Source organism: Ambystoma mexicanum, chromosome 6p, assembly GCF_040938575.1.
Source record: "Ambystoma mexicanum isolate Mex_15411 chromosome 6p, UKY_AmexF1_1, whole genome shotgun sequence".
In the NCBI taxonomy this organism is placed as follows: Eukaryota; Metazoa; Chordata; class Amphibia; order Caudata; family Ambystomatidae; genus Ambystoma; species Ambystoma mexicanum.
The window spans coordinates 331177172-331203855 of NC_090935.1; the positions used below are offsets into that span (position 1 = coordinate 331177172).

At 46.7% G+C, this 26684-nt stretch overlaps 1 protein-coding gene across 1 annotated transcript in view; it reads left to right on the forward strand.

Moving 5' to 3' along the window:
- The window catches only part of TARS1 (threonyl-tRNA synthetase 1), a 202602-nt gene that overhangs the window by 168183 nt on the left and 7735 nt on the right, over positions 1 to 26684 (forward strand). The window contains exon 18 of the mRNA XM_069627089.1: positions 19284 to 19398. Within this exon, the coding sequence (XP_069483190.1) occupies positions 19284 to 19398 (115 nt within the window). The remainder of the gene's footprint in view (positions 1 to 19283; positions 19399 to 26684) is intronic.

Consider the following 26684-nt stretch of genomic DNA (forward strand, 5'->3'; position numbering starts at 1 on the left):
AAGGTCATGAAGGCACAAATTCATCCCCCGCGAAGCCTTCCATCCCCAGGGCGAGAGTTTCCCTGCCTGCTAGGAGGGAATTGTCTTTTCAGCCCATAGATAAGATACTGGAGAAGGTGATGCCCGTCATCTCTCCGAAGCAGTCTCCCCTGGTCGCAGGAAAAGGGGGGGGGGTGCACAGTAGTCCTGCAGGGCACGATCATCTCCTCGGAGGATGAATTTTCTACCCTCCAGACCATTTTGGAAGAGAAGTTTGTCGAGGCCAGGTCCTTCGGGAGGGACCCGAACGAGGGAGACGTCGAGAGTGGCGACAAGACCGACGAGGAGCAGAGCATAGAGGATTTGGAGGACCCTACACCTCTGCCACCGTTGCTCCCACCGCCACCTCCGGCGGACATTTCGGTGGACAGTCTCAAAGCTCTACACATTGTGCTCTGAGATCTGGACTAGGATTCCCCTTGCGCCCGCGGGAGACCCTGCGGCACCTGGGCAATCAGGCGAACCCCCAGTCAAGAAGAGGAGAGTTCACCCTCCACTGCCTTGTCACCCCTCGCCTCCCTCCCCTCTGCCGAGGGATGAGACAGAACCGGAGACGGCGACAACTGGCACGGACGACGGCGGGTTAGGAGACCTCCTGTCTCCGCTGCCCAGGGTCTCACCGCCTGACGAGATGGGTAGTTCCACGCCATGATCACCAGGGCCTCGGAACTGTTTCAACTAGTCCCTGAGGAGAAGAAGAAAGGAGGTTTCCTGTACAAACACTGTGAGGCTAAGAAGACTGTGCTTTCAATTTCGCTCTTGGACGACATTTGGGATGAAGGACTCTCCCTGATGAAGAATTCATCCTAGGTCTTGGCGAAGAGGGACTGGTACGAGAAAAAGTACAGGGTGCCGAACTCTGCATCCAAGTGTTTCAGATCCCAACCTTCACCGGATTCGGTGGTCTCTGCCACGGCTTGGAAGATGTTTTCTGGCTCTTCCTCATAGACTGCCTCCTCTTCCCCCCGCCCCCTTCACCCCAGACAGTGAGGGGAAGAAGTTGGATGCAATGGGACGACGGGTCATCACGTCGGCAGCGACGATCATTAAGGCTGCCAATGCCATTGAGGCGCGTTACGACAGGGAGCTCTGGTTCATGATCGCTCCCCTCCTGGACTGCCTTCCCAACAAAAAGAGGGCGGAAGCGTTGCGGATCCTACAGGAGGGAGAAGTGGCTTCAGATCATGCCATTACCGTGGCCACGGACATTGCCGACACAGGGTTTTGCCATATGGGCAACAGAGTTTGTCTTCCTCGGCGTGGATGGTTATGGGCCACAAAGTTTCGCCAGGATGTTCAGTCGAGGGTATTGGACATGCCCTACGACAGAGACAACTTGTTTGGGAGGAGTGTGGATGAGTCCCTTCAGGCCATAAAGGCGGACACGGAGACGGTTCGTGCCTTTGGCACGCTTCAACAGCGACAGCCGACCTTTCGGAGTTCCGGTAGTAAATCCCAAGGCCCCTCCAAAGGCTTCGGTGGAAGCTCGTCATCCCACCGTCAACCGTCCTGCTCTTCGGCCTAGGAGGCTTACAGGGGCCGCAACAAGTCTGGAGGAGGTCGCCGTTGTCGCCAAGGTCCCCAAAGCGGCGCCACCACAGCAAAGCAAGATTGAACCGGCCGTGATGTCGGGCCCCCACACTTGCACTCCTGTGGGAGGCTGGCTGGTGAACTTCGGCGTGTGGAAGACCATTTCTGGATGCTGGACGCTCTCGCCCACAGACACACCCTGGAGTTCCAACGAAAGTGTCCTCGTATACCACCAATGGCCAGGCATGAAAACCAAGTCCCTCAGCTTCTGCTGGAGGTGCAGGCCATGCTGAAGAAGGGCACGATAGAGCTCATCCCAAAGAGGCTCTGGGGCACGGGAGTGTACTCTCGTTGCTTCCTCGTCGACCCCATGCTGGAGAAGGAACAAGTTACCTACCTGTAACTGTTGTTCTCCAGCATGGGTCTGGCATGGATTCACATGTGAACCCTCCTGCCTACCCCTATGCGGCTCTTCTCCTGATCCTACTGCCACTTCACGTGCTACCAAATCTGAAGATGGCTGCCAGAGGAGGGGCTTAGGTAGAGTGCAGTCAATGGTTGGGGGCAGTATGACCCAGAGACCAGTGATTGGTTGTTAGGAGAAAGACAGTTCAGAAGTGAAACTGATTTTTTCTTTACCAAGGATTCCCAGCCTGACGACGGGGAATATTCATGAGCATGTGAATCCATGCCAGACCCATGCTGGAGAACAACAGTTACAGGTAAGTAACTTGTTCCGTCTCTTTCTTTCCGTAATGTGGACCATGGTGTAGGTAGGTAGCATGAGAACAGGAGCCACTTGTCCTTATATCTTGATGCACTCCCACAGTTGGCAAATTTGAGGGTAATTCCCAAGGGCTAGCTAGTGTCCGTACACCTTGATGCAGTCCCACATATGCCAAATGTGTCTTATTCCCAAGGGCAGGCTAATGGACAGAGCCTCAACCCTGTATATTCTGCATGTATGGGGAACCAGCTTAATCTTGTAACGGATTGTAAACTTAATGAAGGGACCCAAAGACTGGCTTCTGAACTGTTACAAGGATTGATGACTTCAGCCCTTGCTGAATTAGACGCCAAAGAACATCCGATAGCTGGAACCAGCTCAGTCTGTGTAGCTGTCATGCAACCACATCCCTAGTCCTCAGAATAATTCTTCTTCCTGAAGGGGGATTGAGGGCCTAGCCTCCCGCAGGAGGGTTACCCAAGTCCACGCTGACATGTGGTGTCATAGGGGCAGCTGTTTCGGTTTGCATGGATATTGAACGCCCTTCCAGTTCAGGTTCGTTACTGTTGGCTTCTCTCTCTTGATTGCTACGTTAAGGGGGCACATAGAAGCAACACTTGTTGGGATAGAGGGATGGTACGCTGAAAGCTGCTGACTCCCGCGCCAACCCGTTGGGAGATTACTTTGTTGAGGTGAAATGGGCGCGTGTCACACATTCCAAGATAGTCGTCTTTTGTCAAAAGGTCTGAGGAAGAAAGCCTTGTAGGCGATCCCACTGGAGCCATTGATTTACTTTGCTTATTTTATTTCAACATGGACTCATGGATGGTGAGGTTCCGAAGGAACTTCCTGGATGAGGTGTTAAGACTTTTTTTTTATTTTTGATGTTTTATTTTTTTTTTTTCCATCATAGCGACATGCTTTTTTTCTGAGTTAATTAGCATGCCACTGGGTCAATTGGCTCATCAACGGAGTTAAATTGAACATCGTTCCGTGTTGGTTCCGCAAGAGACATTTTGGTCAGAGAAGCCACCAAACCAGTTAGCAAAGAAGGCCCTGGCCTCGATTGGTGAACATCCTCAAATGGTAGCACAACAAGGTACCTTGACTGAGTGCTACTAGCGTTCTGTAGAAGTTCAACTGCGTGTGTCAAGTCAGATTTACCACCAGCTAGTGAGGGAGGGAAATATGCCCGTGGCTCGTTTTCTTTGACCACATTTAACAACCTCGCTTGAATAGCGTTTAACATCACTATGTGAGACTTCACTTTGGATTTTATGCTTTCATATAGTGACACAAAGGATGACAGGACCTAATTAATAGCCAAAAGAGCGTTTTGACCGTTGGCCTCTTCATCCAGGTTCAGTTGCCTAGTAGAAGAGCGATCGAGAGGGTCGTTGTTGTCTTGGCTGGGGGAGTAGAAATGTAAGAAGATATAGATATGCTATTTTCACTCTCATCCTCTGTAAAGATTAAAGGGGGGCGTTTAGATGGTGACCCCATCACAGCCTTGTTAGTTTGTCTGCATACAGTTGCTCTGCACAGCATTTCACCATTTGTCAAATTAGATTTTTGCACCTATGCCACATTATCCACCAGTGACTGGCCCGTCTGGATGCTCGTTGAATTATTAGCAATAGTTGTCAAGCAAGCAGGTTCTTTAATTTAGTGGCCTTGTGTAGTAGAACCCACCGCTCACCCCTTCCCCAGGTGAAAGAGGGAGTGGGAGCTTGCATGCCATCTCCAGCATCTGATGAAGGATATGCAGGTGTGCTGGTTTAGACCAGGGTTGTCCAACTCCAGGCTTTGAGGGCTGGATCCATGTCACATTTTCAGTCCTGTGAATATTAATGAGGGATATTCTGAAAAATCTGTTGGGTGGCCAGCCCAGATGATTACGGTCTGCTTTATGGTCTCACAGGAAGCTTCCCCTCCACCCTCGACTGCTCCCAAATTTCTCCAGAACTGCGCTTTACAGCTCTTCGATAGCGCTTGCTAGAATGTTTTATTTTTTAAAAAAAAAGGGCTTACCCCCTCCGATTTGAATAGGAATGGTAAAAATACCACAGCAACTAAGTTTGCAAAAAGTAAAATAACCGTTCACCACTAATCTTTCCAGCGCTTAGCAAGCGCTTGCTAGCAGTTTTTTCTTAAAGTGAATTAGAGATTGGAGATTTCTGTATTGCCTAAAGGTATCGTTTTATAAAGCCCCTTGTGTGGACTTGAAAAACTGTCATAACATTCAATTTTGCTCTGTTTCCTAACCTTTTTGTTCTGCAATGTTTTTTTTTTTTTTTTTTTTTAACCACCAGGTGTGTGTGATTCGCACCTCATAAAAATAATACAATAAAATGCAATTTTGTCTGTTAGCACATAAGCAAGTTGAAACTCAGGGATTCAGTGGTATGAACTAACTTTCTTTTCGGGTGCTTCTATGTTGGCTAGCAGAATCAGCAAGCTATAGACTTAATTGGAATAAGAACTATTTAGTATTCTAAAAGAATAGGGCACATTTTTATATTCATTCCTTTTCTCATAATAGGTTTTTTTATAAATCTTTTTATTGACAATTCACTTAGGATAAAATATATTCATTGCAAGTGCAAATATCAAAATATAAATTCACCCCTCTCCATAACTAGCAGAAAAAGAAAATGGAACATAACAAAACATTGTCTGGGGCCAGTTCTGCAAGGACTAACTGGTATATATGCTATGTCAGTTTATTATCACTTGTATATTTGTTCCACTTATGTTCAGTGATTAGGTGTACAGAGACTTGCAGGACTTCATTAACCTTGGGGGTAATCTGTATTCGGTCTAGATATACTGCTCAAACAGTTCCCACATAATGTCGGATATGGGGGACCCATGATGGTTCCTATAGGACCATTGTTCAAATGTGCACATCTGTAACACCAGGACCTCCCATAATTCTGGATTTGGTGGATCCTGTGACTTCCATTTGACCAAAATGGCTTTTGCAGGCTCTAAATAACATGTGTAGTAGCTTCCTACCCGCTGTCATCATTTCAAGCCTCCACCTGCCACACAAATAGCATGTACATCCGTGCGAGAACTCGAGTGGAACCCTGAATGTGCGAGATCCTAGAGAATACTGCCCCCCAAAATGGCTGTATCTTTGGACAGGACCAAAAAAAGTGCCCCATTGTCCCATGTTGTCCGCATCTCCTCCAACACATAAGTGCTTTTACCAATTTCATCGCGTATAGCTTAACTGGGGTGTAATAAATGCACTGTCCGTTTATTTTGAATTTTCCTGTCTCGGGTTGTATGAGACTTCATTAATCAATGAAAAGAACGACTATATGTCTCTGCTATATAGTTGTATCCCCAGATTCTCCAACCACTTGGTTGTTGAAATAGAATTCTTCCCCAGGTTATTCGGGATGCACGACGAGTAGAAGGCCTTGTTTTTGTGGTAACTGGAAATGTCTTGAACCACTTCCGATTCGCATGTCGATTGCATCTGCTGATGCGTGGCTTCTGTGATATTGGAGTTAACCAATTAGATCAGTGCGCTGTGCATTAAGCCACTCTGTTGTTGCAAGGCCAAGTGAGATCCAGGTGTCTTCATCATAGAAGTCCATGATACAAACGTTTTTCATAAGTTTTACTAGTTTTGTATATACTCCATAGATTTAACTTCTAACCATTTTAGCTGAGCCTTTAACAAAAGCAAAGAGTCCTTCATTAGGGTACAAGTCAAGCATTCTGGTTTTCTCATTAGCGTACTACATTGGTGCCCCCTTAAACCGGTGTTAGCAAATCGATCATAATCTGTTTGAAACCGAAGTGTTATAGGATCACCATCAGTGAGGCCTTTTCCAGCAGTCTCCGCCAGTCTCAGCCGCGAGGACCGCGAAGTTGGATATACTTCGCAACAGGTACTGGACACTGGAATAATGCATTGACTTAATTCTGATATCCCACAAAAATGTTATGCTAATACTAAATGCATCCATAGAAATGTTAATGCAAATGTATCTCCGTATGTCCACTTGTAATGCAAAACTATGCTCCCCCGTGTTGCCCCCTAGCACATCCTTCAAACACACACTAGGCTTTAAAGCCCATTCCGTGAAATGTTTGGAATGCACAGCCCTGCCTGTTACGCGTACAACTCACCGTAGTGATCTACAAATTCCATTGCATTCAGCCTACAAAGTGCAAAGCCGACAGGATTTTCAAAAGTAATCCAGTCTGTACACAGACCTCTAGATATGTGCGCATCCATTGCCACTCAATGATTCCATTGCCCCATCCTAGCTGCTTCCTCACTTCGGGTTTCACTCCGGTAGATTACGCTCGACATATGAAGTCCACTAAAGGACATCCTAATGTTTGGCTTACTTCGGAAACCATTGCGCCTCGAAGCTATCCCCACAAGAGCCCTAGCACCCTGTGCACATCTAATATCACCACCAGCTTAAGCCTGATCGCTGACACACACGCTCAGACTTAACGTGCCCACAAGCATTCCCCCTAAAAACAGTGTGCAGGCGTGAGCCTTAATCCACTGCCATACGACGTACCTATCACCGCTCAGCAACTACATTCCCCAAGATCCCTTGTGTGCGTGTGTGCATGCGCAAGAGAACGTGGTCTCAAACGGCCGTAAGATCATACCATCCACTGTCTCACACAGCCGTTCGGCTAAGGTTCCTACAGGACAGTCTGTAGCTAAATGCTTTACTTTATTAGGCTTGCCCTCAGCATGCCACATATTCCCTAAATACAGTGCCGCTCACATGCAGCACTCTTGAAGGAACACACCCCTCAGGTACAAGCAACCGTACCACTCACCTGACATGCCTTTTTCGCTTGCATGCACCCCTTAATCGCTTGCCATGCATAGCCTGTTGTCCCCTCTCTACCCCTGTCAGAAAATTAGCACTCTCAAACGCAAGTCTACACTCGGACAGAATGCAATCCACCACCAACTACCATCATAGGTTTGAGGGAAAGGAACGCAAGACTCAGGCAGCGCACCAGCCAATCCATTAATGATCTGTTAGCTGATTACCCACACAAATTAGCCAACAACAACAGCATGAAGATAGTGTCATGTTGCGTGCTCTGAAACCCCTGGAACTGTTGAGCCCACCCCAGTCCCTGTCACCCAGGGGATTGTCGGGCCCCAAGGAAGTCCCCCCAGAGCCTCATGGACTCATTGCCGTTGGCGCCAGGCTCATGAAATGGGCTGAACTTATGGAACTACTTAATCTGCCTAGTGAGGCTGAGCCTTCTGTATATCTAGGGTGTGGCAGAGGGACTACTTTTCCTGAGTGGCAGCGTGTGGTAAAGGGACTACTTTACCTGGAACTACTTGCAAGGCTATTTAAGCCACACCCTGCAGGCAGAACATGCTTTGCGTTATTCTGCTCTCCTGCAGCGTAACACTCACCGTGTCTGCTCTGTTCTTGAGTTTCTACATCCACGCCCATCTGAGAGTTCCATCCATCGGTGCCTGGAAGAAGAACAGGTGTTACTACAGCAACAAAGGCCTTACCTGCAATTCCGTCCATCGGTCTCGTCTCCAGCTGGTCATTCGACCGCCGCCCCTGTTGGGAAAGGACTTCTGCGCAGGCTTCCAATACTCACCCGGGATTCTGCATCCCTCCGGAAATTCGAAGCGGTTCTTCCATTCTTCATCTTGGGGCCGCGCCTGCAAAAGGGAACAGAAAACAGCAGGTTAGTCGAGCACAATACAAAAACGAACTATTGTTCAGCCATCCAGCGCCACTCATCCACGTTAATACTCACCTGGAGGCAACCAGTTCAGCATCCTAGGTGAGTCAATTCATCTTCTAACCCTCCGTACAAAACCGCGTCTGCAACAAAGACAAAACATGTTTAAACCTTGGAACGATAAGACTTTGAGCATCTATACCAAGCTGTCATTGGGATAGAGGCTTACCTGATTAATCCAAGCATTCCCGAAACACAGCAACAGACACTCCGGAACAATGAAGTAACTGTGCCCAGAGAAAGACTGAGCCTACTGCGCCCCTGCTGAAGCTCAAGCAGGACGGAGAGCCAACCTCACCAAACTCAAAGGTGAGCAGGAGAGGAGTCGGGCATTAGGAGGTTGCAGGAAGTGGGACCAATCCAACCCACTCATTAGCTAACATCTTGCTTCAACATTGCAGGCTAACGCCTCCTGGGGAGATAAAAGGGGAGAGGACACCATCATACCATCAAAACTACGCCAGTACAGATACCGGTCATACGACTACGTGCTACGCCCCCGTGGAGACCAGGTGAGCGTGACAGAAGGCGAAGCCTTCTACAAATTGTCTACCTGGGCATCATGGAAACCTCAGAGACAGACCAACTAGCCTAGCTTTTGGGGGAACTCGGGGCCGAGGTACATTCGGCCCGGCAGGAGACCAATGCTTTAAGGAGGGAATTGATCGTGGCTAAAGATCGTACCGATGAGCTCGCTAAACAATTGCTTCAATCCCAGGCGGGGCAAACACTGTTACCTGAATTGGGGTCAACGGTTCCGACCACACCCAGCAATCCAGTTCAAGTGTTCCTTCCAGGAGCGGTACCTTTGGCACCTCCAGAACGCTTTGCCGGAGACCCAAAAAGGTATACGGTTTTCATGAACCAGTGCCGACTACATTTCCTATGTAGGCCAGGGGCCTTTCCAAACGACCAATCGAGGGTAACCTTTGTCTTGTCTTATCTCAGTGGCAGTGCTGCGGACTGGTCGGTACCTCTAGTCAATCGGGACGATCCCATCTTGCGAGACTTCCAGAGGTTCCAAATGAATATGGAGAAGTTGTTTGCCCGCCACTCTCAGGGTCAGGCATTGGATAACAAACTCTTGTCTCTGCGCCAAAGCAATCAAGATCTGTTGATGTACATTGCAACCTTTAATAGACTGATAGTAGAAACTGATTGGCCAGATGACAAAAGAACAATTCTGTTTTACCGGGGCTTAAGAGGGGAGTTGAAGGATGTTTTAGCTCAAGTGATCAACCCCCCCTAGTGATTGTGCGGAATACATGGTGGTTCAGCTGGATCATAGACTACAGAACCGTAAGGCAGATCGAGCTAGAATGGACACTCGGGTTTTTGTACGCCCAAAGGAGAATGCATCCAAGACTTCTGACTTGGCCGAACCCATGCAGATTGGAAGAGTGCGAGGGCCGTTAACCAAGGCTGAAAGAGAGAGAAGAAGACAACAGTTGTGTTTGTATTGCGGTTCGGCCAGCCACTTCCTTCGAGACTGCCCAGTAAAACCACCCAAGAAGACAGTCGGGGTTGCCGGCAAAGTGGAAACAGAGCCGGAGTCGGAAAACTTCCTCGCCCGACAAGCGTAGATGTCCGCTTGTCGAGCGAAAAGAAGGACTCTCAGACCTCTCACCTTGTCTTGCCAGTGATCCTCATAAATCACCAACAGCCGTCTCAAATGCATGCAGTCGGAGCATACATCGATAGCGGAGCCATTGGAAATTATATGGATCACGATTTGGCTACAAGGATGAATCTTCCTCTGTGCGAAAAGGCAACTACAGATTTAGTCACCAGTGTCGATGGAACTGAGATCGCTTCGGGTCCAGTGACGCACTCGACAACAGAAATGACACTTTTGTGCCAAGACGGTCATCGAGAAGAAGACATTGTGTTCGATCTAATCAAGGCTCCACAATTTCAAATAATTCTGGGAATGCCATGGCTAGAATCGCACAATCCTTGCATCGACTGGCGTGCTAAGAGGCTGACCTTCTCAGTCGAATGTGCTCGTACTTGTTACCCAATAAAGGAACCTTTGGTTAAGGAAGTCACGACTATCATGAATCTGACTAATCCGCTACCTTCAGAATACCAAGACTATCAGGATGTTTTCCAGAAGGACCAAGCGAATACTCTTCCTCCCCATAGATCATACGATTGTCAGGTCGACCTTATCCCTGGCGCACAGATTCCATGTGGCAGAATCTACGCACTTACGGAACCTGAAAATCTGCATTTAAAAAAAGTATCTGGACCAATATCTGGCTAACGGCTTTATCCTCCCATCCAAGTCCCCAGCTGCCTCGCCCTTGTTCTTCGTGCCTAAAAAAGGAGACCTTAGGACTTGCATCGATTACCGCACATTAAACCAAGTCACCGTTAAAAACCGTTACCCCTTGCCACTAATTCCTGAACTTTTGGACCAAGCTAGATCTTAGAAGGGCAAATGATCTGGTACGAATAAAAAAAGGGAACTAATGGAAGACCGCCTTCCGCACCAAATACGGATAATTCGAATACCAACTGATGCCCTTTGGCCTTTGCAACGCCCCCGCGGCGTTCCAGTATTTCATGAATGACGTCCTGCGTGAATTAATTGGTGTGTGTCGTGATATACATAGACGACATTCTGGTATATTCATTGTCTGAACAGGAACATGTGAAACACGCCCGTGCAGTTTTGGACAAACGTCGACAACACAGATTGTTCGCAAAACTGGAAAAATGCTTCTTCCATGTTACGCAGGTCGAATTCATTCGACCGCCGCCCCTGTTGGGAAAGGACTTCTGCGCAGGCTTCCAATACTCACCCGGGATTCTGCATCCCTCCGGAACTTTGAAGCAGTTCTTCCATTCTTCATCTTGGGGCCGCACCGCGCCTGCAAAAGGGGGACAGAAAACAGCAGGTTAGTTGCGCACAATACAAAAACAAACTATTGTTCAGCCATCCAGCGCCACTCATCCACGCTAATACTCACCTGGAGGCAACCAGCTCAGCATCCTAGGAGAGTCCATTCATCTTCTAACCCTCCGTACGAAAACCGCGTCTGCAAGAAAGGCAAAACACGTTTAAACCTTGGAACAATAAGACTTTGCGCATCTATACCAAGCTGTCATTGGGATAGGGACTTACCTGATTAATCCAAGCATTCCCGACACAGCAACAGACACTCCGGAACAGTGAAGTAACTGTGCCCAGAGAAAGACTGAGCCTACTGCACCCCTGCTGAAGGTCAAGCAGGACGGAGAGCCAACCTCACCAAACTCTAAGGTGAGCAGGAGAGGAGTCGGGCATTAGGAGGTTGCAGGAAGTGGGACCAATCCAACCCACTCATTAGCTAACCTCTTGCTTCAACATTGCAGGCTAACGCCTCCTGGGGAGATAACAGGGGAGAGGACACCATCATACCATCAAAACTACGCCAGTGCAGATACCGGTCATACGACTACGTGCTACGCCCCCGTGGAGACCAGGTGAACGTGACAGATGGACACTTCCAAAACCTCCTATGTGCCCAGCCTTGGTCTAACCAGACTAGTCAGGCCTTGTTCCAGATTCCAGAGCACATACTCCCAATCAGAGACCAAATTCTCTGCCGCCTTCACCCCACAGGAATTCCAAACACCCTGTGTAGGCCTAGCCTGCTTATACAGACTCTGCTCCAGAATCCACAACTCCCACTGCATCCAGGAATCGAAACACAACTGGCCCAAGAACCCCAAAACTCTCCTCCTTACAACCCCCTAGCACTTTCCCTAACCCTCCCCCCAGACTACCTTCACCCCGCTCCCTCTCCCTTCATAACACCTTTGCATGTGCATTGATTAATGCACTCTCATGCTTCCGACATCCACAACCTATTACTAGCTAACAATTTAATAGATGGCGAGGGAATAAATTAGACAAAGAAGCCATACTATTAGAAAAAACTCTGAATGCTCTAGTCTTCACGTTAATAAACACTGATTCTACTACACCTCAAGGTAACCAGTTAGACTGGGTTATAACCCCAATTTTGAACACCCAGAATATATCTACAGAACCTTGCATATGGTCAGACCATTTCTTGGTCCTTTTTGACATCCTGCCCAACAACCGAGCGGAACGAGTCCATAATCCCCATCTAAATGTACATACATAGCCACAATTACAAAAATATAGGTCCTGATCAACTGAAATATTGCCCTTAAAAATACCCCACGATTTTCACGAAAATGAGTCCTCATCCCTCCACTCGCTCCTGCTAAGGAGGACTATGATGTAGTACAACAGGCCTTTAATTCCAAAGTACAGAAGGCCAGAGACCATATAATGGCAAACAGAGTCACCAAGCGAGGTTGGGGTACAACCTCTAGCAAATCCCAGACACTGCAAAGTGGCCAGTTTCAGCTTTGCCCCAGTCACAGAGGAAGAAATGTTGTCAGTACTGGGAAAGATGAGACCAACATCCTGTGCTGAGAATATCTTGCCGGCTAAAGTGATCCTGGATAATAAAGAAATCTTTTTCCCCCCGTACTTAAAATAGTAAATGCCTCATTTATAAAGAGCCTAGTACCCAGGAACATGAAAAAGGTGACCATCCCGCCTTAAAAAAGGTAGGTCTTGATCCCAAAGACCCAGGAAACTTACGTCCAATCACTAATCTCAAAATCCTAGATAAGATAGCAACGGATCAATTACAAAAGCACGTAGAAGCCAGGGGTTCACTGCATGAACAACAATCCGGTTTCAGTGTGGCTCACAGTACCGAAACCGCCGTGCTAGATTTAAAAACCCACATGCTTGAAATTGTGGATAAGGGCAAGGCAGGGATTTTGATGCTCCTCGATCTCAGTGCTGCATTTGATTTGGTGGATCACCAACTATTGCAAAAAGCCCTAGACAATATAGCAGAAAACTCTCCAGCCGCTATGGCATGGCTGACGTCCTTTTAAGCAGATGGGAGCGCTCGAGTACATTGGGCAGACAACTTCTCTGAACCTTTGCCAATTAATTTTGGAGTTCCACAGGGAGCTAGTCTATCCCCTTTGCTCTTCAATTTATATATGAGATGTCTGTGACCTTCTAGAAAGAGTCTGTGTATTCTTTATTAACTACGCCTCCAATACTCAATTGATCATTGAACTAGAGGGGGACCATACTGCGGACTGCGACAAAATAACTAAAGTCTATAATATCATAGACAATTGGATGAGACAAAATTGGATATGCCTAAATGGCTCCAAAGCTGAGCTGATGATCTTTGGCTCACGTCAGGCCAGAGCCAAACTGGGTGCGGAATACAAAGCATTTATTATAAAGGAAGCAATCATTCCAGTCCGAACCCAGATCAAGACATTAGGATGATGATGGAGACATCAACTGGGTCAGAAGCACAGGTGAAATATCTACATAAGAACAATGCATACTATTTACGCCTGTTGAGAGCAATCCACCCTTTCCTCAATGAGGAAAATACGGCCACTATCGCTAGGGCCATTATGTCCCGACTGGATTATGGCAATGCTTTGCTCCTAGGATCTTCCAAGAAAGAAATAGTAAAATGTGAATAGAGGACAGAATTACGTTTAAATCTATAATGATAGTACACGGGTGCATGTATGCTACAGCCCCCAAGTATTTGGAGAAACAGTTCTACAAATGCATTCCTTCACGATCATTACGATCAGCAGATCAGGGCCTACTTAACATACCACGTTTCTGCCGGGCTACCGGCATGGGTAAAGTCTTCACTGTGCAGGCAGCACGGTACTGGAACAACCTACCGACCACCCTCCGACTGTAAACAAACCTGTTGACCTTAAGGAAGTCCTTGAAAACTCACCTGTTTAAATGGGTTGGTTTCAGTTATCTAGAATTTTCTAGTGAAGCAGCCGTCCCCTCCTTTCTCTTGCCATAACCATCGAGTACTTCATCCTACGAGTCGACCGTCAAGACGGCTCAGGAGGTGGAGTTGCTTTCACCCACAAATCCACCCTCCCCATCAGAGCCTCCCCTCTGCAGCACCTACCAGGTTACAAAATCCTACTGGTCAAACTTGAATTTTCCCCCCAAACCACCATCAATTTACTTCTCCTCTACCGCTAACATTTCCACACCAGAAATCCTGAAACCGACATCCCCCGAACCCCGCTCCTCGAGTCCAATATTAAATTAATTCTCTTAGGAGATTTCAATCTAGGCTACAAAGACCCCACTGACCACAAGGCCTCTACCCTCGCAGCCACCCTTGAAGAGATGAACTTCAGCCAACTGGTCCTCTCGCCTACCCACGAAAAAGGAAGAACACTTGATTGGATACTTCCGTGCAACACTCACCTCCAAGTTTCCGCCATGATCCCCCTTCCTTGGTCAGATCACTCCTTGATTCTCTTCACTTTTACCTCCACTGCTCCTATCAGCAAACCCCATCGCATCACTGCCAGACACACCCGTAAGCTCACAGTCGAGCTTCTGACTCCTGCCATCCTAGCCTCCCTAAAATCAGCCCCAGGCAATTCTACCCCCGAAGTCATCCTAGCATCTTACAACACCACACTTCTCACTGTACTTGACGAACACGCTCCCTTCAAAACCACCTCCCGGAAAAAACGGGTACACCGATAATCTAGCCTCCCTCCGGAAAAAGAAATGCACTCTTGAATATCTCTGGAGAAGGAACCCTACCTCCACTAACAAAGCAGCCTTCCAGTGTTCAGCTAACACCTATAAAACAGCCATCATTGCCACCAAAGCCAACATCATTAACACCAGAATCTCTGATGCAAGCTCCAACACCAAAGAGCTTTTCAAAATTCTTAGAGCTCGGAACCCCAGCCCCACCACCTGACAATTCTCCCAAAAACAAAGTATGGTGCACATTCAATCTGCCCTTGACACCAAAACACAGAATTCCTTCTACCATCCTTGCCAACAACCCTCCCTGGTCAGCACCTCCACGACTGCAACCTATCCTCCTCCATTCCAATTCTCTGCCGTCTCTCCCCCTGATGTCCTCGCAACTATCCAGAACCTGCAAGCATCCAATTGTGTTGGCGACACCTGCCCAGCTTGCATTGTCAAAACGTGTGCAGAACCCATGGCTCCTAACATAGCCAGTTTCATTAACGCATCTTTTAATTCCAAATTCCCACTGCCATCAAAGAAGCGTGCGTCACGCCTCTCCACAAGATACCCACCTTTAGATCCTACCATCCCCACTATCGCCCTATCACCACAGTACGTTATCTCCTCAAAATTCTAAACCGCACTGCCTACTTGCAATTTCAACTACACCTTGAAAACTATAATCTACTAGGTACCTGCCAATCATGCTTTATGTCCAGACACAGTATGGAATCTGCCCTCCTTGACCTTAAGATCCAGCATGACCATGTTGGGGATAATGGCGAGCTTGCAATCCTTCTCCTCCTAGACCTCTCTGCAGCTTGTGACTTTGTAGATCATGAAATCCTCTGCAAACACCTCACCACAACTTTCCACCTCGCCCCAGAAGCCACCCTATGGATCCAATCCTTCCTATCTGGCCGATCCACAAGGGTCTTTGCAGGGCTTGAATCAGCTGACCCCATACCGATTTCCCACGATGTCCCACAATGTTCATGCCTCTTCCCCCACCCTCTACATCGTGTAGACCAAACCCCTCTTTGACCACCTAGACAGCTTTGACATACCCTACACCAATTTTGCCGATGACACGCTGGTCCTCCTCAAAATCACCACCAAACACGAACTAGACTCTACCAACATTAACTTCGTTCTCAGCATCATACAGGCCTGGATGGCCACCTCTGTGCCTGAATGACAAAAATAAATGAGCTCCTTATTATGGGCTCCCCACACCGCCTCAAACTTCTCAGTCCTGCCTTCTCCTTCTGCATCGACAGACACATCATCCCTTTCTCCGCCCATGTCAAAACATTAGGCGTTTACCTGGACACAGAACTAAGCCTGCAAAAACATGTCAAAGATATCGCTTTATCTGCAGCTTATTCTACCAAACTTATAAACCTTTCCAGAAGAGTCTTTACCCCCAACAACTCTCACCTTAGCTCGAGCCATCATAGGTATCAAACTAAGTTCCATGTCATTTCATCGCGGGATGTTTTTCCGCAGATTTTTTTACTGCGTACCGCGATTATTTATTTATTTATTTTATTATTCATTTATTTTAAAAAATATATATTTTGGGCGGACGGGGTGGCTGGCCAACCACCCGCTTTCTAAAAAAAATTCAATGGGTTTTTCTGAGAAAAAAAATTGTGGTCAAAAACGCTGCGAAAAAACATCCCGCGATTAAATTACGTCGTACCGCAAACTGGACTACTGCAATGCCATCCTAGCAGGGACCTCCAAAAACATCAACAAACTCCAACTGATCCAACGCTCTGAGCAGTCTGGGTTATTAAACGCTCCCATCACATCTCACAAATCAGACGGGAGACTCACTGGCTCCCCATCAAAGCTTGTATTGAATTTCTTAATATCACCTACCGCTACTTAAACAACACTGCCCCCACCTAACGAACCGTATCACCAAGAAACACAACACGTCCAATTTCTGTTCCTCCACCACTTCAGGCTTGCACATAACTAGATTTGCCAGAAAGAGAGCTGGTGGCTTCTGCTTTACTAATATCGATCCCACCCTCTGGAACGTCCTCTCTCAGCATATCCAAGACAAACCTGCTTAAGCACTCTTCCGAAAGAAAGTCAAAACCTTACTGTTCAACAAAAATGTGTAACTCTTAAAGCCTTCTGTCCGCGTTAAACATGACTATTGATGATGAAATGTAATTACCTTACTGTTTCCAATCATCTTGTACACATTATGTACCACCTTCCTAGCGCTGTGATACCTCTGGGTCTGGGCGCTACCAACAAATACAATAAATAAATAAGGGGAGGTTAGTGGTCGCAGATCTGTTTTAAACTGACAGTTTTTACAATCTGGATGCGGGTCGGACTGTCTTGCCTCCAGTGCCTTCAACACAACAGCTGCGCCCAAATCGGGGTGTGAACAGATCGTGTGATGCAGAAGTCTAATTGGAGAAGAAAAAGTACAGCAGTTTAGTAAGTCCACATTGAGTGCACAAATGGCTGCCTTAATGAAAAAAGAGTGAAGGCTTACTTGGCTGCAAGCCTTAGGAGTCCAAGCACTCGCAAAACTCTGCAAGGATAGGAACTCTAATTTATATTGCATCAAAAACTGAAGGAAACAAGGAAAGTGTAATAAAATAACTAATAAAACCTACTTTAAAATCTGGTAGATTCTGGCAACTGCCATGTAATGCCTTCTACTAAGATAGAAGTTCCATGTGCGTGCATGATGCGGCCTGGTCCAAGTAGGGCTGTGAACAGGTTGTTTCATCCAGAAGCCCAATCAAAGAGCCCAACAGTATGGAGATTTAGTAACTCAGTCCTGAGGGTACAAGTGACCACTGTGTTGAATTGTGGTTTTTCCTTGCCTCACGCAAATTACAGATCACTGAATCCCTGTTAATGAAATAACATCTACAACACCACGAAGGCATGGGGAAACAAAGTAAAAGCTTCTTTCAAGATGCAAGAGGAACACAGAACCATAGCTACCATATACCCAGGAGCAGCAAATCCGATCAACTGGAGCAGAGCTCCTGTGTAGGAGAGTTGGTTGGAACTCCTAATTGACTCAACTGTTATTCAAACTGACCAATAGGGGATAACCTATCTTGGGAGACTATGATGTAAGCACTACTTACACCAATGGTGAAGCTGGACAGTTCAGCCAATCAGTACTCTGCTAGGGGGAGAAAGGACTGAATGAAGTCGAGCCAGCTCAGTTGCAATTTGTCTCGGCTGGACATTTGGGTCCCTGTATCGCTGGTGGAGGGAAAGCAGTGGCGAAGAAGCCTGAGGCAGGAGATGGAAGGCTGCCTTGTGCCCGTTAGCTAGTGCCTGTTAGCTACCCTGCTTTGCTGAAGAGGGAAACCTGAGAGAGCCCTAGCTGAATCCAGAGGTGGAGCAGATGCCCATACCCCTCTGATCCAGGAGCTCATAGTAGCTGGAAGAAAGGTTGCTGTTGCTAACCTGTGGAAGGGGTTAGGCTACCAAAAGTTCCCCAGTGAAGAAGGGTCTGTGGGCAGCCCAAGTACTTCTGGATGGCAAGAGGTGAGAACGGGTGAGACCAGTGCCAAGGGGTCACGTTAGAAACTCATCCTGTTTGTTATCAGTGGAGATACCCCAAGAGAGGGTGAGAGTGAAGATGCCCCAAGAGAGGGGGGGTAAGTAAGTAAGTAAATAAAAGTGACAGTGGCTCCTGAAGAATATTATATGTAGGGGAGAAAACCTTTAGATCTGTGTTAGTTTTTCTAAAAAATATATTAGGCTAGTATAGGATTTGGGCTAGGGACTTTGGATGCATCCTGACAAGAATAGCCTTTCCTTCAACTTTAAGAATAGGGAATATAGCTCTTAGATTTACTTTTATTATTTCAGTTTGAAATTTCTTAGAAGCTGGCCAAGAGGTCAGCCTATTCGAAACAAATTATAATAAAAATCCATGAGCATATCACATCAGAGTCCAAGTCCTACTTCTGGTCTGCAACACCACGTTGATGAACAAAGAATGCAGTCCTTAAGAGATCAAGCATGTATTGATGCCTTAAGGTCCAAGGCAGTGTTGGTGGCCTTTCAAAGACCTGTTTGGCTTGTATGGTTCAGCAAAGCAGCCACTTAATCTGTACTACTGCTTCCTAAACCACTATAGGTTACGTATAAGAGCATATTATTCTTAGAAGTAACTACCATACACTTGTTTGATTTCTCCCTTCCTTTGTAGGCTCTGCCTATTTTTACCTCGTCTCTAGTTTACTTGCACATTCTGTCGTTTCAGTGGGTAGAATATTAACTTATGGAGAATGAGAGCGTATGGACACGTTGAATAGGAGAGAGGGTAATGGGGCAGGGCTAGACATGCTTGCACTCAAGCTGATGTTTTATTTCCGTTACGGCAGGTGCTCTTATCAATTTGCAGGCAGTTATGGGCCTTCCTTGCATGTCAGTTAAGGGAAGGGCAAGGACTGACGGACATTATTTTACCTATTGTTTGTCGTAATACTATCGGAGACAATCCATCTCTACTTGAAAATCACTACTTGGGCAATATCTAGCATTTTAGTGCCACCTTATGAGATGTTCACTTTCCACGTTTTTAATGCAATGTATTTTGTACTCTAGGTAAAAGAACAGTTCCATGGTGTTGGATTCATGGCTGATGTGGACTTGGACCAAGGCTGTACTCTCAACAAGAAGATCAGAAATGCACAGCTCGCACAGTATAACTTTATTCTAGGTAAAAGGAAATTGGGTCTTGGAAAAATGTGCAAAAAAATGATTTTCCTTGTTTTGTAGTGCAGTAACCTTTTTTTGCGTTACAATTTCTGAAATGTAATTTTAATTAATTTAATATTTGGGACCTTGGCCTAAAATGCAATAAGTAAAATACAATTTTAGGTTTTTGTCCAGAACCAAATATAAAAGATGATCTTTCATTCATTTAAATGCACGTTTTTGTTTTAGCCTTCCCCAAGTGAACAAGTGATGTGCATGTTATATTCCCTTGGTTTGTCGTATCAGCACTGAGCTGTTAACATGGATCTCCAGGAGAAACAATGAGAATGTTGCAATCATGAACTTGCATGAATATTTATTAAGCAATCAGAATCTTAAAACCATATTGTAGTTTCCTACAGATACAGTACACTGCAGTAATCATGTTTTCTATTCTTGTGCTAGCGTACTGTGCAGCGACGACTCAGTTAAAGTTGTTTTTTATTGACATTTATTTTTGCCTGCTCATGTTTCATTCAAGATTTACAAAAAACATACATGCCACACTCAGGGCACTTGAGAAAAGCAGTTATAATTGAAATTGAAAGAAAAGGAGCAATTGCAATTCGTCTGGTGGGCTAGATTTCTAAAGGCTGGACGGGATAAAAAGCTTCTCCAAAAAGTGTCTTTTTAATAACTTTGAAATGGAGCTGGTGCGCTTGAGCATTCCTCCGAGTGACAGGCCTTGTCCTCTGACTCGTGCATCACCAACCTCCCAGTTCCTGTTTTTACACCATCTTCCCTGCAGAAGACTTATAATTATGACGAGGTTGAATCTGTTACCCTTAAAGGGGAGAAGGAGTTGGGAACATAAAGATATGTCTAGGAAATACCACTGTATTCAGTATAGAGTTGAGGATCTGGGTCAATTTTTACTTTTATGTCCCCAATGCTTTGACTTGCGTAAACGGTTTTTAATGAATTATTTTTAAGTACTAAATATCAGATATTACAGTGTTGCAATTCGTTTAATTATGGCGTATAATGATGAGGAATTTGTGTATGACTTGCATAACTGTTTTTAGAGCACTTATTAGAAGGGCATCCACTTTAAATACTGTGAAAGTTAAGTCAAATTGTAGGAATCCGAATCTAATAAAGAATTGAATTGAACCCTCCCACTACTCCTCCCTCCTGGTCTGAACATACTCTCCTGTCCTCGCACCTGGACCACCTGGGTCTCCTGCCTAAACCCCTTCCTGCACAGCCAGTCTCCTACTCCGTTATTTGACCTATGAAGCAAGTGTCAGCTGCTGCTTTTGCTGCCACCTCCAATCCCCCCACTCCTTCCTCTGACACAGCCCTTACTAACCTACAACTCCATCTCCAACACTCTCGACATCCTTGCTGCTGTCTAGAGTACCTGCATAAAGCCTGCGTCCAAGCACAACACCTGGTATGACTCCAACCTGGTGTAACGCTCACCTGATTCCCACGGAGGCGCAGGTCTGGCTTCGAGTGCTGATGCTTCTTCAATGGTGAAGCGCAGGACTCTGAAGATGAACAGGAAGGGCCCTCTACTCTGGCTTCTCCGGCTCGCAGGAATATTCCCCTGTGCGTGAAAAGGGAGTATTACCTACTGACTGAGTTATGCTCAAGCCTCCGATTCTCTTCCAACCCTCCACGATACCCTTCCACGATTCCCCGTGAAGTCTCACCTTAGGGTCAGGAAGGATGAGCTCTCCATCCTGCTTCTGATGCAGGGGCGCGTTGAAACCCAGTTACTTCACTGGATTGAGGATTGATGGGAGTTCAGGTAAGCTTGACTATTCAGGTAAGGCTCTGTAAAAGTTCTGTTGCAAGTTCAAAAGTCCAAGCTTAATAATAATGTTCATTGTCTTTTTGCAGCAAGCGCTAATGCTTATGTCTTTTTTCCCCTTAGGGGCCGGGGTTCGGAATGCCGGAGATATGGCGCCGACCCGAAGTGAAACGTGCAGTTCCAGTTCCAGTAAATGGCAGGTTAGTTCTGGATGAGTGCTCGGGAACTGTCTTTGCATACGCTCATTCAATGTCTTTGTCTTTTTTCCCCATAGGGGCCCGGGTCCGGAAAATGCCTGGAAGTGGCAAGACCCGAAATGAAATGGGAATGACCCAACAGGTAAGTCTTATTCTCTTCCTTCTCTCACCTCTTATTCTTGTCTTTTTCTCTAGGCTCTGGGAAGTGGCTGTGTATCCGGATGATCGCTGCTGAAGATGGAGGAACCCAGGAAAGGTGAGTGAAATGCAGCTCTGCAGCGATCGTAACGAAATGCTTTTAAAAATAATGTCTTCCCTTTCAAGATCGTCGGTGATGTCTCCGTGGTGCAGATTTAGCTGGTAAGGTTTCTTGTCTCCCTTTGCAGGTGACCCAGGATGCTGACCGGCGTGGCTGAAGTCCAGATGCAGGAGCTGACACGGTGAGAGTCCAGCTGCGAGGAGCAGAACAACGCGAAGCCTGAGTTGCTGATCGGGTGTGGTTTAAATAGCTTTGGAAGAAGTCCCAAGTGTGTATCCTTCCTCCGATCAGGTATGTATCCTTCCCCGACCACACCCGGGTGGAAAGTAGTCCAACAGGTAAAGTAGTTCCATTCAGGCCTCAAGAGGGCCTGGATGTGGCAGCATGGTCTGCATCAGGTAAGTGCACATTAAAACACTTGAACACATGTCTAGCTTTATGAGCCTGGCGCCTAAGGCGCCAGGACAGAGGTCCAACATGAGCCTGGCGCCTAAGGCGCCAGGATAGCGTCCAAAGGGCCCCAGCTTGGGCCCGCTGGCACTCCCCTGGGGGAAATGATGCCTGCCTCTGGGGTTGCTGGGTCGGACCTGGCTCCTTGGAGGTAGGCATCATGACAGTACCCCCCCTCAAGGCCCCTCCCAAGATTCTTCCCTCCGGGGGTTTGGGCTTGTTCGGAAATCTCCGGTGAAACCTTTGTACTAATCGAGGTGCGTGGACATGGTTACTAGGCTCCCACGATCTCTCCTGAGGTCCATATCCCTTCCAGTCAACAAGATAGAAGAGTTTCGACTTTACCACCTTGGAGTCTAAAATGTCTTTAACTTCGAATTCTAATTCCCCTTCAATTTGAACAGGATCTGGAGGCTTGGATAATCTGGTTCCTGGTTGTACTGGCTTCAAAAGTGATGCATGAAAAACTGGATGAATACGCATGTTGGACGGTAGATCCAGTTTAAAGGCCACTGGGTTGATTATAGCTTTGATGGGATAAGGTCCTATGAATCTGGGATTGAAGGTTTGCGGGCCCTTGAGGGGTAAATGTTTAGTTGCTAGCCATACCTGGTCTCCTACTTGGTAAGGAGGAGTTTTACTTCGGTGCAAATCAGCGTTTTCTTTATACTTTTTCTTGGCTTGCTGTAAATGAGTTGCAGCTTCTTTGAAGGCTCGGGTTATTGTGGAATGCAGATGATTTACTGCGGGCATTTCCAGGGTCAGAGGTGGATCTAGGTCAGAGGTCCGAGGATGGTGACCATGCAAAGTATAAAAGGGGGTTTGTCCGGTTCCAGAATGCACTGAATTGTTGTATGCATATTCTGCGATCCAAAGGATGTCTTTCCAATTTAACTCGGATTGGTGTAACATGCACCGAAGATATTGCTCGAGAGTCTGATTGGTTCTCTCGGTTTGTCTGTCGGTCTGGGGGTGGTGGCTGGTGGATAACCGCACATCTATTTGTGCTAGTTGGCAACACTTCTTCCAAAAATGTGAGATAAATTGACTTCCACGATCCAAGACTAATATGGAAGGGAAACCATGTATGCAAACTTTATTCTCCAGGAATTCCTTGGCCAAGGTGGAAGCTGAAGGCAAACCCTTTAAAGGGATAAAGTGGGCCATTTTGGAGAATAAGTCCACAATTACAAGGATTGTGTTGTAACCAGCACAAGGAGGCAGATCTGTTATAAAGTCCATTGACAGGGTGTGCCATGGTGTCGGTGGAATATCCAAGGGTTGAAGTAGGCCGGCTGGCCTTTTCTTTTGAGCCTTGTTTTGGGCGCAAATTCCACAAGACAGTACAAAAGACTTTGTCTTTTCTCCAAGAAGGCCACCAGAAGTGGCGTTTGATTTTTTCCTCCGTTTTAGCGATACCAGGGTGTCCTTCCATTAAAGAATCATGATGATGGGCAATAACAAGTTCTTGCAATTCTTTACTTGGCAGAAACAACCGCTCTTGGAAGTAGGGTAAGTCATCCTTAACGGTGTAATGAGGACCCTTTTGACTCCATTCCAGTAAGGTTGAAGAGTCTAGAAGTTGTTTTACTTGCGTTTGGATATCCTCAATAGTTTGCAATGAAGTTAAGCCTAAGATTCTTTGCTCAGGTATGATGGGCACAGGTTCTAAGCTCAAATTAGGTTCTTCCATGCCAATCCGGGATAAGGCGTCCGCTTTTCCATTCTTGCAGCCAGGGCGATAGGTAATTACAAAATCAAATTCCGCAAAGAATAGAGCCCATCGGAGTTGTCGTGAAGATTGAGCTTTGGCCGTCTTTAAATACTGTAAGTTTCTGTGGTCCGTAATTACGGTGATGGTGTGTCTTGCCCCGAGAAGGTAGTGACGCCAAGCCTTGAAAGCAGATTTGATGGCCAGTAACTCTTTATCGGTAATTGCGTAGTTGATTTCAGGAGGAGAACATTTTCTGGACCAAAAGGCCACTGGGTGTAGTTGGTTAGTTTTTGGGTCTCTTTGCGACAGGACAGCTCCCATGGCCGAACTGGATGCATCGGTTTCCACTATGTATGGGAGATCTGGGTGCGGGTGCTTCAATACAGGTGCAGAGGTGAATTTGGTTTTCAGGTCCTGGAAGGCTTGTTCGGCCTCAAGAGTCCATTCGAAGCGTTTGTTTTTCTTTAGGAGAGCGGTGATGGGTTGGACTGTTCGGGAAAATTCCGGGATGAATCTTCGATAGAAATTGGCAAAGCCAAGCATGCTCTGAACTCCCTTCACCGAGCTTGGAGATGGCCATTTGAGGATGGCGTCCACCTTTCGCGAGTCCATTCGGACTCCTTGAGGTGTCAGGATGAATCCGAGAAACTCAACTTCTGTGGTATGAAAAACGCATTTTTCGAGTTTTGCAAATAGTCTGTGCTGGCGCAGTTTCTCAAGAACTGCCCTAACGTGTTTTCTGTGATCAGATTCTGAAGAAGAGTACACCAGGATGTCGTCAATGTAAACAATGACACAGACGTCGATAAGTTCCCGAAGAACATCATTCATAAAGTACTGAAAGGCGGCAGGTGCATTGCACAAACCGAAGGGCATCACCTGATATTCGAAGAGCCCAAACTTGGTGCGGAATGCAGTCTTCCATTCGTCGCCTTCTTTTATGCGCACCAGGTGATCAGCTCCTCGGAGATCTAACTTGGTGTACACACAAGCGTCTTTCACTTGGTCGATAAGCTCAGGGATCAAGGGCAGAGGATAACGATTCTTAATCGTTATTTGATTTAGGGCGCAATAGTCTATACACGTTCTAAGGTCGCCTTCTTTTTCCGGCACGAAGAACAGAGCTGAAGAAACAGGAGACTTGGACGGGCGAATAAAACCATTGGCTAGGTACTGATCTAAATATTGACGCAAATGCAGGTTCTCAGGTTCCGTAAGAGCATAAATCCTACTACAAGGTAGTTGAGCATTGGGTACCAGATCGATTTGGCAATCATAAGACCGATGGGGAGGTAACGTGTTAGCCTGTTCTTTCTGAAAAACGTCTTAGAATTCTTGGTATTCTGACGGTAGCTGTACAGGGGTGGAAGTTGCTGAGGCTAGACCCATAGCTGGATTTCTTGGATAACAAGTTGGTTCACAATCAGGAGAAATGATCTTCTTTGCTCGCCAGTCAATTCTGGGATTATGTGTTTCTAACCAAGGAATTCCAAGAATTACTTGAAATTGTGGGGCCTTGATCACATCAAACACGATTGCTTCCCTATGACCATCCTGACCCACCAGTGTCACATCAACAGTGGAATGCGTTACAGGCCCTGAGGCTATTTCTGTTCCATCTACTGTAGTAATGACATCTTGGGTTACTTTCGGGCGGAGAGGAAGCTTAATCCTGGAAACCAATTCACGGTCTATGTAATTTCCAATAGCTCCACTGTCGATGTATGCTTTTATAGCATGCAACTGCTGAGGCTGTTTTGGGTCCACGAGCGCCATTGGCATGACAAAATGCGAGGTCAAAGAGTTAGTTTTCAAGCTCGGCAAGCAGACCCCTACGCTTGCCGGGCTAGGTCGTTTCCCGAATCAGGTGTCACTAATTCGTTATCAGTAGCTCCAACCACCTTCTTAAGTGGTTTAACTGGACAATTTCGAAGAAAGTGACCGGAAGTCCCGCAATACAGACAAAGTTGCATTTGCCGCCTTCTCTCTCGTTCTTTCTGCGTTAATGGTCCTTTAACACCACCGAATTGCAAGGGTTCAGATACGTCGGTACTCTTGGAGTTAGCGTGGGTTTTGATCGGTGCTCGGTTTTCATACTTGTACCGATCTGCTTTTCTATTTTGAAGTCTGTGATCAAGCTGAACCACCAAGTCAATGTAGTCTGCGCAGACCTGGGGTGGGTTTACTATCTGAGCTAGAACATCCTTAAGCTCTCCGCGCAGGCCTCGATGAAACAATGTGATCCTTTTGCTTTCTGGCCATCCAGTTTCCACAACCAGTCTGTTAAAGGTGGCTATGTAGGACAGAAGATCCTGATTACCTTGTCGTAAGGATAGCAGTTCGTTATCAAGGGCCTGTCCTTGAGAGTGTCGAGTGAACAATCTTTCCATGCTGGCCTGGAAGCCCTGAAAATTCTGGAGAATGGGATCATCCTGATTTACCAATGGAATAGACCAATCGGCAGCACTGCCACTGAGGTAAGATAGTATAAAGGCTACCTTGGTCTGGTCGTTAGGGAAGGCTCCGGGTCTGCATAGAAAGTGTAAACGACATTGGTTCATAAAGACGGCATATTTCTTGGGATCCTCCGCAAAACGTTCAGGCGGGGCCAAAGGCATGTGTCCAGGTAGATTAATTTGTACCGGGTTACTCAAACCCATTGATGTGGAAATGTCTCCGGAATTAGGTAAAGGAGTGTGCCCTGCCTGGGCCTGTAATAACCTTTTGGCTAGGTCATCTGTTCTTTCCTTGGATAAGATCAGTTCTCTTTTGAGAGCGTTAGTCTCCTGGCGGGCTGAGTGCACCTGTACCCGTAATTCCCCCAAAAGCTGGGCCAGCTGGTCAGTCTTGGAAGTCTCCATAGCGCCCG